Raw genomic sequence first — 16,435 nt, 5'->3', positions numbered from 1 at the left:
TGCTGATGAAGTGCAAACCTCCCCGACGCAGGCACTGCATCGCCGTCTACCCTTGCTGCTAAGATGGGGCGACACCTTCAAGCCTCCTCAAGGCAGGGAGGATCATCTTCTGAGATGTGCTGAGGTGAATAGGAGATGAGCAGCACCAAGCAAGGCATTGGTTTCCTGATGTTAAGTTCAGTTAAGTTCAAATTTATATGAAATAAATTATGCTGAGTTGTAAATCATTCTACTGTTATCAATGTGGATACTGCAAAAAGTTGATATGTAACCTGATCTGCAAGTTATCGAGAAATTGACTACTGAAATTTGTTGATTTGGTATTTGAGTCACCTTCTGCAAGGGAACTACAATTTCCATCATCTCTTCAGAAAACTTTCCAGACGTTGTCTGCTGCCTAGGATTCAATTTTTTTTTAATTTCCGAAGGGAGGAGTGTGTTTAGTTAGTCCCAGTTCATGAATTGCATGATCAGTCTGTACTCTGTAGTACTATAACGTCAAGGAAAGAAAAGAAAACTTTACGCTAGGCTACTAGCATATTCGATAATATCAGATTAAACAATTACATTTGTATGAACAGAAGAACTGTTAGTTATAGGACTCGAGCAGAAAGTGATTGAAGCGGATAAATCATGGTTCGTGCCTTGATGCGGACAAATAGAAAGGGGCAAAGTAACATCTTTAAAGTACTAGGTCAAATTCATAAGCAAGCAGTGACAGCAATAACATTGGATCACTTCCGTCGTCGTAGCCGCCGCAGAAGAAGCAAGCCTCCGGTTATTGCGCCGGTCGCACAAGCAAGCGAGGGGAAACCAATGGAGGGGAGAGAGAGCCTAGATGGGTCTGGCCGGGAAGCCGCACTCCGATCTAATCCCCATTTCCTCTACTCGTGATCCTCCCATCCGCCCCCAACGCACACGATCCATTTCTTTCTCATTCCCGTCGACCCTATACTCTTTTTGAGGGGGGTTGGCCACGTTGAAATCCATGGTGAGAGACGAGTAGGAGCGGGGCGCGGTGGCGGAAACCAGTCTGAGAAGGGGGAGGGAGAGACGGAGGAGGAGCGGGACTCTATTCGCCGCGACGAGGCTGCCGTCGCCGTCGCCGGACGAGAGAGTGGGGGGGGGGGGGGGGGGGGGGGGGGGGGGGGGGGGGGGGGGGGGGGGACTATTTCGTATATTATCATACCCTTTCAGGGAGTTTTATGTAAACAATCGGATCGCGATTAGGGGGTTCTACGTAAAATAATGGATCGCGACTATCAATCGCGATCGTTCATGTAAAATATTGGATCGCGACTATTAACCGCGATCTCGCGATCGAAACGAAGGGGGATTTTATAAAATCTGTCTCAGTCACCGGAGACGAGCAAGCTCTCTGTCCGCGATGGCCATGGCGGCTCCGGATCGCTGACCAGAGCCCGTCTCGCGGTCTCGCCACGACCTCAGAATGGCTTCGTCCACACCAGAAACCCGCCTCAGCTTGCACACCGCGTCCATGCCCCTCAACCCAGAAACCAAATCAGAAGCTTCCCCGCCGCGAGGTCCAGGCGTGATGGCGATCGGAGAGGGCGACCGTGCGAATGGGACGGCGACTCCGGCCGTGCGTGCCACGGAGATGAAATTCATGGATGCTAAAGGGCCCGCACCGGCGCGGGGTAGGATTGATGAATCGGATGCGCCCGGCCGCACGGGCACCGTTTCTTGGCTTCAGGTTGGAGAATCCTGCATCCTAATGGCATTCAGAGCCGTCGGTACGAGGAAACTCTACTGACAGTACGGAAGAGTTCTTGTTGGAATGAAGATGAAGAAGACGAGGGAAGCAACCTCACCTGCCAAGGAGTCAATTTATGCTGATTTGCGACCATTCTGTTTGCAGCTTGCAGATGTTTGCTGTTGATGTGCACGCTGCAAAAATGTTGATCTCTAACCTGAGCTGAAAGGTGTGGAGAAATTGGCTATACTGAAGTCTGTTGATTGGATAGCGTATAGCGAGTCATATTGTGCAGGTATTATCTCGTCCAAAGAATTCTGAACATTTTTTTCTGGTCGAATCAGAAATGAGAACCGAAGGAGCAGGTTCCATCATGTCTTGACTCTTGAGAGAAGTTATGTTCAGAAGATCCTCAGGAATTTGTGAAGTTTCTCGTTTCAGCGTCTATCTGAGCAATCGGTATATGTCATCAAAGGCGCTAGGTGCAACAAATTCGTCAGCGTGGTGGAGAACTGTAAACAAATCAACAACAGAATTATGGGAGAGAGAGAGATGTAGCAATGAGCTTATGCAGTTCAGCAGTTGATCTTGATCGACCCCCATTTTTTTATTCTTTTCTTGGGGGTCAGATTGTACATGGAATTCTCGAGCAAAAGCTCCAAGAATGGTATCAGCTAAACAATTGCAAGTTGCATGCGTGGACAGGGACTTGGCACCAGAATACCATATGTTCATCAGTTCATGGATAGCCGTCAGCCCGTCGCCCGTCACGACCTATTGGTTAGTTAGGGGACTTGAAGCTCGGGTTGCACTGGTCCATAAACTCGAATACATGTTTGTTTCTGGTGTACATATGCATTAGAATATTTGGCTCTTCATTCGGTGCCCCACTGTACACTGTGTCAAGACTCTGAACCTCAGTCTTCATTCTTCAACAACTCCTTGGACGGTTGGACCCCCCCCCCCCCCCCCCCCCCCCCCCCCCATGTATGGCTTTCGTTGGATAATTCAGTAGGCTTTGACTCTTGTGCACACCAGTCTTTGAGTCTTTCATTTCGATTAGGAAACCAAACAGATATCTTGAATAACAAAGCCGATCTCAGTGAGAGCTGATGGGCCATCTGTATATGAATTACTGATAGACGAACTACTTTAGGGGAAAAAAACTTGAATACATTCCATCAGCATTATCCATTACTCCAAATATCATCATAATATCCAATACAGAATTCCATTATGTGATGCTTATGTGTGTGTGTGTTTCTTTAATCATCATACAGTTCAGTTCACAAGGCCATTCAGGACATCTTAATCTTGAACCCCTGCACAAAAAGAGGCCAAGTGTTCTACAGGCATGTATCTTCTGTACTCAGTTTAATGGCATCAGTACTTCACAACTCAAAGGCAAAACTGGGGCACATTCTTGTGCTCTACACATTACTTATTCACAATAAACATCTGACATCAAAATCTCCCTTGTCCTTCTCTCTGATCCCGTCTGGTTTGAGCACATGCAGGAGAATTGTCAGAACAATCTTCATGATTTCCTCCTCATCATATGATGTAGCAAACCTGACTGCAAAATGCAGTTGTTTTAATGTGTCAACTCATAGGCCTAATCCATTAAATGCGTCTTCTTCATAATTTAGTACTACATGAACAACTGGTGTTGATTGAGGTAGCGATAACTCAATACTCTTTGACATGCTAGATTCCACGATTAATGTTGTTTATTTTTTCCAAATGGATTACATATAGAAAATATTAAATCTACATAAATAAACACATAAATAAACTGGAGTTGCTTACCCCAAGGAAGGATTGGAAACTCCCATGTCTGCTTAGGAACAGATATAGCATATGCAGCAACCTGAAAAGGATTGAAACAATTTTGTGTCAGGCATTAATTTGGTGGCAGCTCTTTCCAAAATATGCGCAACAGGAATGCAGCATACATACAAGAGTTGAAGCAGCAAGCGAGCAAGGAGAGTTAAAAAGTAAAGAGGTATCTTCAGTCTCATACAGAATATCCAAAATTTCCATGCACACATCCAGATCCAAAAGATCACCTAATTTTGATATTTCCCTGGCAGTGAAAGAAAAGATAATCAGTAAATTGATTGCAAATATAAATTAATGTTTAGTTAAACCAAGAAGTCAACAACTAGCAAATAGTAGCAGTAGTATATTTATCCTATAACACAGCTGTCCAAGTCCAGTTATGGTAATATACTAGTACTAGTTATAGTAATATAGATTCTATGCTTAGTGCTTACTGATAATTCCTGTGTCCATTAGTTTGTAGGATTGGTAAAATTGTAAAGATATGGTAAAGACAAGACACCCAATACAGGGGTTTAGGGGAATTTTCTGATTATATCCAACAAAACCCTTTTTCTTAGTTTTTCATATTGTCAGCTTCACTTGTGTTAACAAGACATAGTCTCATAGATATTTTGCAGATAAGAGATACGGTATGAGATATTTCCACTAATCCGTCCCATTTCAGCATTTCTGCAGAACGATATCTGCACTAAGAACTGCTATAAAGAGCTTCACAGGCTGCTCTGATCCATGGGGTGAGAAAACTGAATCGGACACATTTCCACCTGTCTGTAATGTCACATGCATGAATATTGATATGAGAAAAGGGTGGATTTAGAGATGAGACATTTCATCTCTGTAATGGTGAAGCACAACCAAAAAAAGTCTCTGCATAAGCTGTTATTCACATTTTCAGGTTCCATAGCTTTGTCTTTAAAAAAGTCAACAATTGGTTACTGATGAGAAGCAATCCAAAGAACCTGAAATGGATGAGAAGATCCTCCAGGTATACAAAAGCAATGCTTGAAGATCCAATGTTATGCTCCACTACCTGAAAAACCCACAACAAATAGAAAGAATATAGCAGTGTTGGTAGAATCAATTTAATTAGCTATTTCCGGTGGTAATCTTAGCCAGGCTTTACCTCCATGAACACCAATTCCTGTGGCATTACAGCAAATACCTTCAGTCACGCCATGTAAGCAATCAAAAGAAGGAAGAAATAGTGTATCTAACTCACAGCATTCGCGAAGTCTCGGCACGTGAAATGCTGGTCGGCGATGATGCGATCGCCCAACGCTTTGAGGCTCTTCACTGACAGCGGCCTCAGGTCGTGGATCTGAACGAAGAATTGCACGGGGAAAAAAAGCAAGGTGGTACTACCGCCCACGACAAGCAAGCACAGAGCGTCCGATCAAGGAAATTAAAGGCTCGCAATGTCTCACCTTGCTGGCGATCCACACCGCAACGAGCGCGAAGAGCTCCAGGTTGCTGTCCCTCAGGGGCTCGAGGAGCCAGGACCTCACGGCTCGTCCGCTTCGCGCGCCGCAGAACCCCAACTTCCTGACGCAACCAGGCCTAGAAGTAAGAACAATCGTGCCCCCAGACAAGGATCGGAGAATGACGGGTCACCTCGGGAGCTCGGGGAGGAAGCGTCCGGCGAAGAACTCGAGCGCGGAGTACTTGACGATGGGCCGGAGGTCGAGCCGCTGCGAGGAAATCACGGGAGGTAGCAGCTGAGGTCTAGCTCGGTCGGGGTTTTGGGGGAGGCGGGTTGTTGGGCTTGCGAATGGAGGGCAGGGGAGAGAGTGCACCTTGGAGGCGTGGAGGAGAAACTGAAGGAGGTGGCGGCGCCTGGACGAACCCGGCCACGCGCTCGCCGCCGCCGCCGCCACTGCGTCCTCCTCGACTTCCATTCTGACGCGCGAGACAGGCAATGTGAGCAACAGCCACAGCAGATCGGCTTGAGTCGGGAAGAGAGAGAGAAGGGGCGATGAGGCTGAGCAGGCCTCAGTGAACAAGTCCAGAAAGCGGCCCAAGTGGAAGAGAGGGTAGCCCACTCGTCCATGAATTCTCAGGATCCAGCAGTTTCCCCTGCACTACGGCCCAGTTAATGTTACCTAATAAATTTTGGTGAAAACTATTTTATTTCTTTTTTAAAGTAAATAAAACGTATATCTAAATTCTATTGTTCTGGGTTGGGAATTTTTTATGCTATGGTTGAAATATTTGAATTTACGGATCCGCTTGTAAAATCTTTCTGTACTTATTCTTTTGTTGAAAGATTTCTATGCGATGGTGATAACTGATGACTTCTTTTTTCATTCTCGAAGTCCATATAACAAGTTGATTCGTCACTGAAACAGTACGAAGTAGAAGATGTTATTTGCAAATGTATTGCATTGTCGCGCGAATTCCACTCCATAACAAAGAAAGAAACGCAGGACCGTGTCTGAACTCTGATGACTTGATGATCAACTGTCAGATGCTTCCACAGCGAAAGAGCGCTCAAACTCGGCGTCCATGAGGACGCCCGCGATGACATGCACCACGATCTCGCCCCTGACGACGTCGACGCACTCGGAGCGCACGCCGTTGACGACGAGCGCCCCGCGCGCGTCCCGGGAGGCGTGGATCCTCAGCCCGGACACGGAGTCCAGGGCGAGGGCGAGGCACGCCGTCCCGCGCGGCGGTGCGTCCGCGGCGAGCAGGCGCCGAGGCACCGCGGAGAAGCCCAGCACGCGGGAGAGGACGGCGTAGGTGTTGTCGTTGTCTCCCTCGGCGGCGGCGCTGGCGTTGCGCCCCTGCTGCAGCCCGAGGACGCGGCGGAACGAGCCCGGCGACGGCACGAAGACGGTGAAGGGGAGGTCCTTGGGGAGCATGGACACCATCGCGTCGCCGAGCTCACCCAGGCCCGCGGCGCCGCAGCGGGGCAGCGCCGTGGATGAGGAGGAGGATCTCCTGCCGCTGGCGAGCCGGCGCGGCGGCGTGGGAGGGGAGGTTGAGAGGAGCACGAGGATGAGGAAGAGGAGCGTGGACGCGAAGGCGACGGACACGGCAAGGAGGCGCGGCGGTGGGAGGGGCCGTGGCCTGGGCGGGGAGAGCCTCCGCTTCCTCCTCGCCGCCGTCCTGTTCATTTGATGCGATCAAGAACTGAGTAGGGCGTAGGCCTGGGCACAGGAAGATGGACGGCAGAGGAAGCCGCTGAAGCCGAGAACTCTGAACTCTGAAAGCGTGCGTGGCGCCACCGTCGCTGCTTGTTGCTTGCTTGCCGGAGTGGTTAGCAATTTACAAGCGATGACTGCATCAGTACGCTTCACTGTTGCGGCGCGCGCATCACGGCGTTGTTTAGAGTGTTCGTACGCTTAGATTTCCTGGAGAGTGGTGAGATCGAGGCAGGGAGGCGCGGCGCGAACGGACACGCCGGATCCGGCTACCTGCCCGAGTGCCGTTCCCGAGATCTTTGGCACCGTCGATGGAAGCTGTAGTACAGACGAGCAGAAAGGTTCTGCAGTAACACTATTACCCTCTAGAGCATTAGCCTGGTCTGGACTCTGGACTCTGGAGAAGATAATAGGGCAGCCACAGCGTAGATGAGGCTTGAAAAAACATCTCACCGCCACGTACCGCCGATGCTTGGTTTTTGTTACGTAGCAGCGTGCAACCTCGATGCCACCAGCTATCTCATTCTCCTGCAATTTTCTTTGCCTAGTGACTCTGTTGTACTTGTTCCTGCTACGAAGCAATATTTTACTAACCAGGCATCGGGTATCTATTTCACCGGTGCTGGCTTTTTCTAACTCAGCATCGACCGCTACAATGGCAAATTCGATGCCTGAAAGTTTCTCTTTCCTATCCAAGCATCGGCTTTCACTCACGCTGTGGCTGCTCTAAGATGAAAATTATCGACAAGTTCAGACAATTTCTGACAGCAGGTTTACTTTTGCACGTGCGTCAGTGCGTGTGCTTGCAGAGTTCTGCAGAATAAAATGTTAGCAGGGTGTTTCGACAGTTAATTTAGAGGAGGTTGATCGACAAGTTCAGAGATAGCACTTGTAGAAAATTTCGAGGATGCAGTGATGCGCTTGCAGACAGGCCCTCCAGTTAAAATTTTAATTTTCTATTGAGGCTTCTAAAGTTTTGATGTAATTTAGTGCTAGCATTAAATCTTGAAACTATAGTTATTATGCGGGCACAAACTTACATTTTAATTAAGCGAGCATGCGGTAGCAACGTATATAGCTTACATCTCAAATCTAGCAAGAGGGAAGATGGATCGGCCCTCGCATCGCCCTAGGGTGATTCGGGCGGCGCCACCACCTCACCTCTAGCGCCGCTCCTTCCTTCCCCTTCGACTCGCCGCCGCCAGAGCTCGCCGGCGGAAGCCTGTCCGGCCTCGAGGAGGACGGCGGCGGGCACATCTCTTCCCCCACAAAACACCTCCCCCCATCCTCCCCTACCCTCTTCTTTCATGATAATGCTGTGGTGGCTCCCGACGGCGGCCGACGCCCCTCGGTTGGTGGTGCCCAGGTCCGACTGTAACAACTCTGCCTTAATTAGGTGCACTTAAACCTAAACAAGTTGTTAGTCGCTAAGCAAAGAGGTAAAATATCCTTTTTACCCTAAAAAGCTCTTTTTGGAGTTAAAATTAAAACTTGAGTTTTTATATACAAACTTAAATCTTTTGCCCAAATAAGAGTTGTAAAACTTTTAATTTCAAACAACTTTTGTTAAAGGCACTTTGGCTAATTCGGAGAGGGAGAAGATCAAAAACAAGAATCAAAACAGGAGTATTATAAAACCCTACAAACAACCGAAGTCCTGAAATTCAAGTTTTCCTTCAACTTTGCAACCGGTTATCTCACAATTTTCCTATCTAACCTCAAGTCAGACTTTTAATAAAGTTGAGCTACAACCACAGTTCTACAAGTTTGCTTAAGGGGTTTTCGACTGTTTAGTTTGAAAATCGTAAGGAGTGCCCCTCCCAAAGTCGATAGTGTGCGTTGCCCGACCTTGCCTCGACACCAGCGCGCCCGAGCATGTTCGCCCGCGCGTCGCCTGCCGTCCACCGGCCGCTCGCCGACGCCCTATCCCCGATGGGGAAGCGATAGGACGGGAGCCTCGACGCCCAACCCACGCCCACGACAAGACGGGGCGAGCGCCATGCTGGCCAACCGGAGCTTTGCCCGCTCATCGGAAAAGCCGCCGTCGTCCCACGCCTTCGCCCGCTCACCCAACCAGCGCCCGCGTCTTCCTTCCCCTCGCACTCCACGCCACCGCCGCACACCGACCGAGCCGCCGCCTCCAATCTGGCGCTTGACGCGACCAGATACATGCTCGACCTCGCCAATCCTCCCGCCCGACAAAACCACGCTTTCCTGACGCTATCTCCCTTGCCTAATGCCCGGAGGATCTTGTCCCCAGAGCTCCGCTTCTCCGGCCAATGGAGGCACCGACCAATCGCCGCCGCGAGAGAGCACTTCCTTCTTCCTCGATCTTATCCTCTCGCCCACTCAAGTTCGTTTCCTTCCTCCGAACACTTCCGCGCATCTATAAAAAGGCACCAAAGCCTCTTACTGGAGTCCCTTCGCCATCACTGCCTTTGCCACTCTACCTGCTCTGTTCTTCTCCACCGCACTTGCCGCCGCCTGAGCTCTCGGTGGAGCTCCCCTTTCCACCCAACCGCGGACTTGGCCGACACCACCAACCGCTTCACCATCCTCTCGCACAACTCTAGAGCTTGCTTGTTGTCCACGAGAAGCACCACCGCTGCCGGAGCACCGCCGAACCTCGCCGCCGCCCGAAGCTTACCGCCTTCCACTGTTCTGCTTCGGCTTGTTTCTTCCCGACCCCAAGACCTCGTCCGTAGGACCAGAGGTAAGCTGCCGACCCCTGTCCGCCTCACCCGACCCTGTCCGCCTCGCTCGAGTGCTGTCCGTCTCGCCCGACCCCTGTCCGTCTCGCCCAAGTGCTATCCGCCTCGCCCGACCCCTGTCCGTCTCGCCCGAGTGTTGTCCGCCTCGCCCAAGGGCTCGGTTGTGTCTTTTTCTTTTGACCGAGGGTATCTGTGTAAAATTTTGAGGATTCCTTTGTATTAAATATGAGGATCCCGGTGCAGTTATTCCTTAAGTCTAAGGGTCAGATCGTAAGTTTTTCCCGATCCGACTCTTTTAACTCATTTTAAATCGAGAGAAGCTTGGAAAATTCATCTTAAATCGAGAAAAAATCAGAAAAATGTGAAATCACTTTGGTTGGAATTCTCGTTCTTAGTAGAATCCAATAAAGTGGGTTCCGCATCTTTTCCTGTAGTTTTGCTACAGTTTATAGGTTAAATCCTTACGAACGCTGTTGGAATCACTGTCTAAGTGTCTTACCCTTGCATTGCATTTCGTGTAGAGCTGAACCTCTCCGACGGCACCTACGAGCTTCACCCGACGCCGGAAGACGAAGCCGTAGCTGAGCCGCCGCCTGCAGGAGTCGAGCCCGTGCACGCAGAGGACCAGTTCGCTACCGCCCCGCTTGAAGGCAAGCCCCGGAGCATAACCCAGTTTTTCTAAACTTGTGCATGCCTTCTGTTGTTATGTGTGTGCATTTACGTTCCAGGAGTTGATTGAAACCATAGATGCATGACTTAGATTCCTTTTGATCTGAACACTAGTATGATAGGTCGAGTAGCTGCTTGCTTAAATAGGACTCGGTAAAAGTCGAGTGATTTCCTGTCACTCGCGAGTTATAGGAGTTGTTTGCTTTCTTTTGCTACAACTATAAGGACGATGGACGGGGCACGGCTCTGTGAACTATTTTGGTGGTCGGTGGATTGCCCCGCCTGTCTACAAGAAATTGGATTAAGGTCGGAAAGTGTGGTGTTCGTGATCAAGTGTTTGAAAGTACTAATCTCATACCTAGTATGGGATGGGGAAGCCTAGTACCTGATTGAACCGGCAAGTGGCTTATACCCCTGCTGTCCTTGGAACGTAGTTCCCATGATGCATCATGTGGGTGCAAGTAGGGTCACAGTACGGTAGAGACCGGGACAGTAGAGACCGGGACGGTAGAGACCAGGCGGTTTGGACCTGACACGCGCCTGGGAATTGATGGGAATGGCTGACAAATGAAGCGACCCTTCGTGGTGCGCGGATGTCGTGAGATTAGGTTCACCATGCATGGTTAAGAAATTCAAATCGATTCGTCTGCCTCTCACAGTTTGGGACTGCTTGATCGCTATGCTACACTAAGTAAGAATGGAAGATGGTGGTGATCTAAATTTGTTACTTGTTTAATTGCTTGGAAAACTATGCTTGGCTTAGTATAGCTGCTAACCTAGAATGGTAAACAACAATAGAACTTGTGGCTAAAATGTTGAAAGTAAGGATCTACTATAGTCGCTTTTGGCAAAACAAACCCCTCAGCCAAAAAAACCTTGCATGTCTAGAAATTGGTGGATTAGAACCACCTGTCGGTTAAGTCTTGTTGAGCATGGTTGCTCAGCCTTACTTGCGGCACATCTTTCAGGTGATGTTGAAGCCCCTGAGTTTGCTGCTTTTGGCACTTGGCCTCCCCAGCTTCCTCCTGGGTGGACGGTCGAGTGGGATCCCTCCTCGGACGGCGAGGACAGGGATCATTGATGTCATGATCGGCCTCATTGTGACATCTGACTTCGGCGCTAGCTTTCGTTTGTTATTTTCCGCTGCTTAAGAACTCTGCAAACTTTGGTTGAATTTCGAACCTGTATCGCCAAGGAGTTGATCCTTCAACTTGATCGTGCACAGGAGACAAGGCTACTTTCTGCGGTTGAGTGCGAACTGCGAGGACAGCTCAAACGCTTATCTCTTGCCTTGGCTTCCATGGAGTGCACAATCGCTAGGCAACGATCACGCATCCTGTTCCTCAGCGAAGGAGATGCAAACACAAGGTTCATGCGAACGGCCGGCGTAGAAAAAACTGTATTACCAAGCTGCAGACTGGGGAGGGGATGGTTTCGCTCTGGAGGAAATGGCTGATGAGCTTTACAAGTACTTTGACGCCCTACTAGGGAGTGAGCAGGAGCGGGCACGCACCCTCAACCTGGAGGAGCTGGGAGTCGCGCCAAGGGATCTCTCTGTGTTAGAGGCGCCATTCTCTGAGAAAGAGGTTTGGCAAGTGATACGCTCCATGCCACTGGACAAAGCTCCGGGGCCGGACGACATGACGGCGGCATTCTACCAGTCGACGTGGCCCATCATCAAGCAGGATGTGTTGAGGGCTGTGAACGCTTTCTATGCTATCGACAGACGCGGACTTTGGTGTGTCAACAGTGCTCTCCTCACACTGATCCCCAAAAAGCCTGACGCGAAGACACCTAAAGACTACCGCCCAATTAGCCTCGTTCACAGCTTCCCGAAGCTGCTGTCCAAACTGCTAGCTAACCGGCTCAGCCCACACATGAATGAGCTGGTTCTCTCTAATCAAAGCGCATTCATAAAAGGGAGGTCCATCTTAGACAACTTCAAGTACGTTCAACGTTCAACAGTCATGCTCAAGAAGAGGAAGATCCCCAAGCTGTTGCTCAAGCTAGATATTTCCAAAGCCTTTGACACTGTGTCATGGCAATTTGTGCTAGAGTTGCTCCACGATTGGGGTTTGGGATCAATATGGAGGGATTGGATCTTGATTCTACTCTCCACTGCATCCACACGGATACTGCTTAATGGGCAGCCCGGACAAGCAATTGAGCACCGACGTGGCTTGCGACAGGGAGACCCCTTAACCCTGATGCTTTTTGTGCTAGCAATGGATACATTGAACAGGCTTCTCAACAGAGCGAGAGATGTCGGCGTCCTCCAGCCACTGGGGATCTCCAGCATCCGCCACAGCTGCAGTATGTATGCCGATGATGTGATCCTGCTGGCGGCACCAACTGCGGGCGAAGCACGAGCAATCAGCTCCATTCTGGAACTCTTTGGTGATGCCTCCGGCATGAGAACAAACCTGGATAAGTGCTCTATTACTCCAATCTTCGTATGTGACACTGAACTGGAGGAGTTTCAGTCGGTTCTTCCCTGCCCCATTCAACAATTCCCCATCACTTACCTAGGGGTGCCGCTTTCTACCCAAGCGCTGCCCAAATCCCAGTACATGCCGCTGGTGGAGAAGGTGGCAGCAAAACTGCCATCATGGGCCATTACTGAATAAAAGTGGTCGTCTAACATTGGTAAAGTCTACCCTCTCTGCAATGCCAATCTACCTGACAATGTCCGACAAGTTGCCGCCTTGGGCAACCAAGCAAATCGATAGCATCAGAAGGAATTTTCTATGGACTGGGACCGATGCTGCTGTGAGAGGGAAAAGTGCAGTTGCTTGGCCTACTATTTGTCGCCCGACAATGCATGGCGGCCTAGGTGTAATTGACCTCAAATTGGCCAGGTTTGCGCTACGCACTCGTTGGCTGTGGCTGCAGAAGACAGATGAGGGAAGATCGTGGTCCGCACTGCAGATTCAGGTGGAACCTGAAGTAAGGCGTTTTTCAGAGCATCGATAACAGTTCAGCTGGGAAACAGAGAGCGAACCTTGTTCTGGTCGGACAATTGGATGAATGGACAGTCCATTTCCTAGCTTGCTCCTACACTACACAGCACGGTCTCCACACGCACCAAGAATCGCAGAACAGTGGCACAAGCTCTCCCCAACCGACGATGGACGCAGGATATTGGCGGTGGTCTATCTGTAGTGGTTCTGATGGAGTACATCGACCTATGGGAACGTCTCTCGGAATGGACCTTACAGGAGGGCAGCGAAGATAGATACCGATGGCGCTGGTCTTCTGATGGGAACTACTCAGCGGCGTCAACATATCAGAAGCTACACGAGGGTAGCGTCAGGCTGCAAGGCGCGTCAAGAATCTGGAAGAACTTGGCTCCTCACAAAGTCAAGTTCTTCACCTGGTTAGCAACGAAACGACACATCTGGACGGCCGACCGACGCTGACGCCATGGACTTGATGCTCACGCTCAGTGTTGGCTGTGCGATCAGGAAGAGGAGAATTGCAACCACATCCTGGTGAATTGTTCATTTGCCAAGCAAATTTGGTAGGATACGCTGTCATGGTCGGGATGCCATTGCCAATTTGCACCTGGCAGATGTTCAATGCAAGATTGTGGGCAAGACTAAGAAGGCAACAGCCAAGGGAGCGACGGAAGGGAGTGGACACCCTCCTCATTCTCATCCTCTGGAATTTATGGAAGGAACGCAGTGCCAGGGTGTTCAACCGATGCTCCTCCAGATCTCTGGAACTACTGCAACGCATCAAGCGAGACTTCGAGCTCTCGATTATGTCCGGGGCCCGCCATCTAGGTTGTTTGTTTCTTGAGAGATAGCCTACTTCAGTGTCAGGGTGGTGGGTTGCTAGCTCATGCAGCTAGACAGGTGGGTTCCACGCTTGCATGCATGTGGGTGTGTGTGACCAACTCCGCGGACTTTGTACTTATGTTTCGATTTTCTTAATACAATGACGCAGCTCTCCTGCGTATTCGAGAAAAAAAACTTATGATCGTGCTACTCTCCGACAGTTTTGGGGTGCGCTGCTCACCAATCAATCATACAGCATAGCACAATAAGGCCTGGGCTCGGACGCTGATTCGCTTAAACTCAAAAGGCTACCCTCTTTTCAGAAGATGTTGATAGATAAGGTCACTGTTCCTCCAGCCTTCCTCCAAGTGTCCTGATCAGCACATTCTGGAACCCATCCAATTGGAAGATATTATCGTCGAGCTAACTGAAACTGCAAAGACGCATGTGTCAGGGCACCAGGTAATAAATAGCGAATAGCGGGTTGGTAGCGGATTGACGTCGAGGTAGCGGATTGCGGATAGCGGGCGATATTGTGGACGATAAGTTCCAATAGCGGCACCTAATAATCTCACATAATTTTAATTATATATATATCATGAATAATAAGTATAAATAGATATTTAATTGCATACAAACAACTGATGTCTCACATGCTTAAATTAAGAGTGTAAGACGGCAAAGGTCTATGAGGATTAGGAGGAGCTCGAGTCGAGTATGTGAATCGGTGGCGCTGGCGAAGGGCGGCGGCACCGGCAAAGGGTGGTGGCGGCGGGCAACCAACACGGGTGGCGGCGGCGTGTTCTGGATGGCGAGGCCGAATGGCCGATGGGGGTCCACTGGTGGGCTAGGCTATTAGGGTTTTTTTTCCACGCTATTGCGGCCCGCTATAGCGCAATTGCGGCCGCAAAGTTTCAAACCGCAACAGCCCGACCGCTACCTAGTAGCGATAGCGGCAATAGGCCGCTACCGTTATTGCGGCCGCTACCACCGCTATTTAGTACTCGCACCACCAATGGCTGAAGCTATCCATCTATGGGCTACCAGAACACACACAAACGGCTCTTTGTAGCAGCGTGATGGCCAGCCAAAGTTGTCGAACCTGATTCATCGCCCTTTGTTTCTGAACCTACGCTGTGCATGATTGCTGGAGTAGGAGTGTAGTAGGATAGGACCATGACATGTTGATGGCAGTAAGGAAACAACCTGTAGGCATCACTCGGTGGAACATGGCATGGTTCCGCCGAACAGTAGATGTGCTAGAACAGACATTCATCTGCACGGTCGCACGTATACCTGGAGCAACGAGCGTGCCAATCCAACGCTCGTCAAGCTGGATCGAGTCCTTGTTTTGGTGGAATGGGAGGATGATCACCCTGCATGTTTTCTGCAAGCACTTTCCACTGATGATTCTGATCATTGTCCCCTCCTACTACAAACGGACGCCTCCATTCGCAGTAAGCCCAGATTTGGCCGAAGTTTGACGACTACATTGATGCGGTGGCTCGGGGTTGGCACTGTCTGAACGATGTCACGAACGCGTTCAGACGCCTCGACTACTTGATACGTAACGTCACAAAAGAACTACAGAGTTGGGCTGCAAAGAAGGTTGGGTCGATAAAACTTCAACTTCTAATTGCCAAAGAATTGATCTTGCAACTTGACCGCGCGCAAGAGCTACGACTGCTATCGGAGGCCGAGCGGGAGCTGCGAGGACAACTCAAGCGGCTCTCGTTGGGGTTGGCCTCGCTCGAACGCACGATTGCTCGCCAGCGTTCACGCATACTGTTCCTGAGTGAAGGAGACACCAATACATGATTCTTCCATCTGTGTGCGAACGTGCGACGGCGCAAGAACCACATCACCAAGTTACGAACGGCCAGCGGCACGGTGCACAAAGCGGAGGAAATGGCGAACACTCTGTACAACTACTTTGATGGCCTGCTCGGGTGTGAGCAAGACAGGCCGCGGACGCTAAACTTGGAAGCACTGGGTATCACGCCGAGGGAGCTGGCACCTCTTGAGCTGCCGTTCACGAAGGACGAGGTGTGGCAAGTGATCCGCGCAATGCCACCTGACAAAGCGCCGGGACCTGATGGTATGACGGGGGCCTTCTACCAGTCTGCTTGGCCGGTGATCAAGCATGATGTTCTGAACGCAGTCAACGCCTTCTACACGGTTGACAGACGAGGCTTCTGGTGCGTCAATGGCGCTCTACTCACCCTGATCCCAAAGAAGCAGGAGGCCCAAGAACCAAAAGATTTTCGCCCCATCAGCTTAATCCATAGCTTCCCAAAGCTACTATCCAAGTTGTTGGCAAACCGGTTAACCCGGTACATGAACGATCTTGTCCTCTGCAACCAAAGCGCGTTCATCAGAGGAAGATCGATCCTGGACAATTTAAAACTTGTCCAGCGATCCGCGACAATGCTGAAGGAACGTAAGATACCGAAGTTGCTGCTCAAACTGGATATCTCCAAGGAGTTTGATACTGTGTCCTGGCAATTTGTGTTGGAAGTGCTGCAGGCTTGGGGATTTGGGTCTCGATGGCGGGACTAGATTTCCCTTCTCCTG

General features: G+C 50.1%; 2 protein-coding genes and 1 long non-coding RNA gene across 3 annotated transcripts; 1 reads left to right on the top strand and 2 right to left on the bottom strand.

The window, feature by feature from the left end:
* Nucleotides 1-2,920: 2,920 nt before the first annotated feature.
* On the bottom strand, nt 2,921-5,513 carry LOC117836028 (cyclin-J18-like). Its single transcript, XM_034715383.2, has 9 exons — nt 5,353-5,513; nt 5,171-5,247; nt 4,984-5,101; nt 4,779-4,877; nt 4,683-4,700; nt 4,519-4,589; nt 3,674-3,800; nt 3,524-3,584; nt 2,921-3,290 (listed from the first exon to the last, which is right to left on the bottom strand). Exons 1-9 carry the CDS (start codon nt 5,452-5,454, stop codon nt 3,160-3,162), a joined length of 804 nt encoding a protein of 267 aa, XP_034571274.1. The 5' UTR covers nt 5,455-5,513; the 3' UTR covers nt 2,921-3,159.
* On the top strand, nt 3,285-4,458 carry LOC117836031 (uncharacterized). The gene is made up of 2 exons (XR_011897223.1): nt 3,285-3,719; nt 4,224-4,458. It is a non-coding gene; the product is annotated as an uncharacterized lncRNA (long non-coding RNA).
* A 130-nt stretch (nt 5,514-5,643) lies between the features above and the next one.
* Nucleotides 5,644-6,778, bottom strand: LOC117836029 (uncharacterized). The gene has a single exon (XM_034715384.2). It carries the CDS (start codon nt 6,673-6,675, stop codon nt 6,013-6,015), a length of 663 nt encoding a protein of 220 aa, XP_034571275.1. The 5' UTR covers nt 6,676-6,778; the 3' UTR covers nt 5,644-6,012.
* Between the last annotated feature and the right edge of the window lie 9,657 nt (nt 6,779-16,435).

This window comes from Setaria viridis, chromosome 9 (genome assembly GCF_005286985.2).
Source record: "Setaria viridis chromosome 9, Setaria_viridis_v4.0, whole genome shotgun sequence".
Taxonomy (NCBI): domain Eukaryota; kingdom Viridiplantae; phylum Streptophyta; class Magnoliopsida; order Poales; family Poaceae; genus Setaria; species Setaria viridis.
The sequence above is the reverse complement of the archived record's forward strand: the minus strand, read 5'-3'. Positions and strand labels throughout refer to the sequence as shown.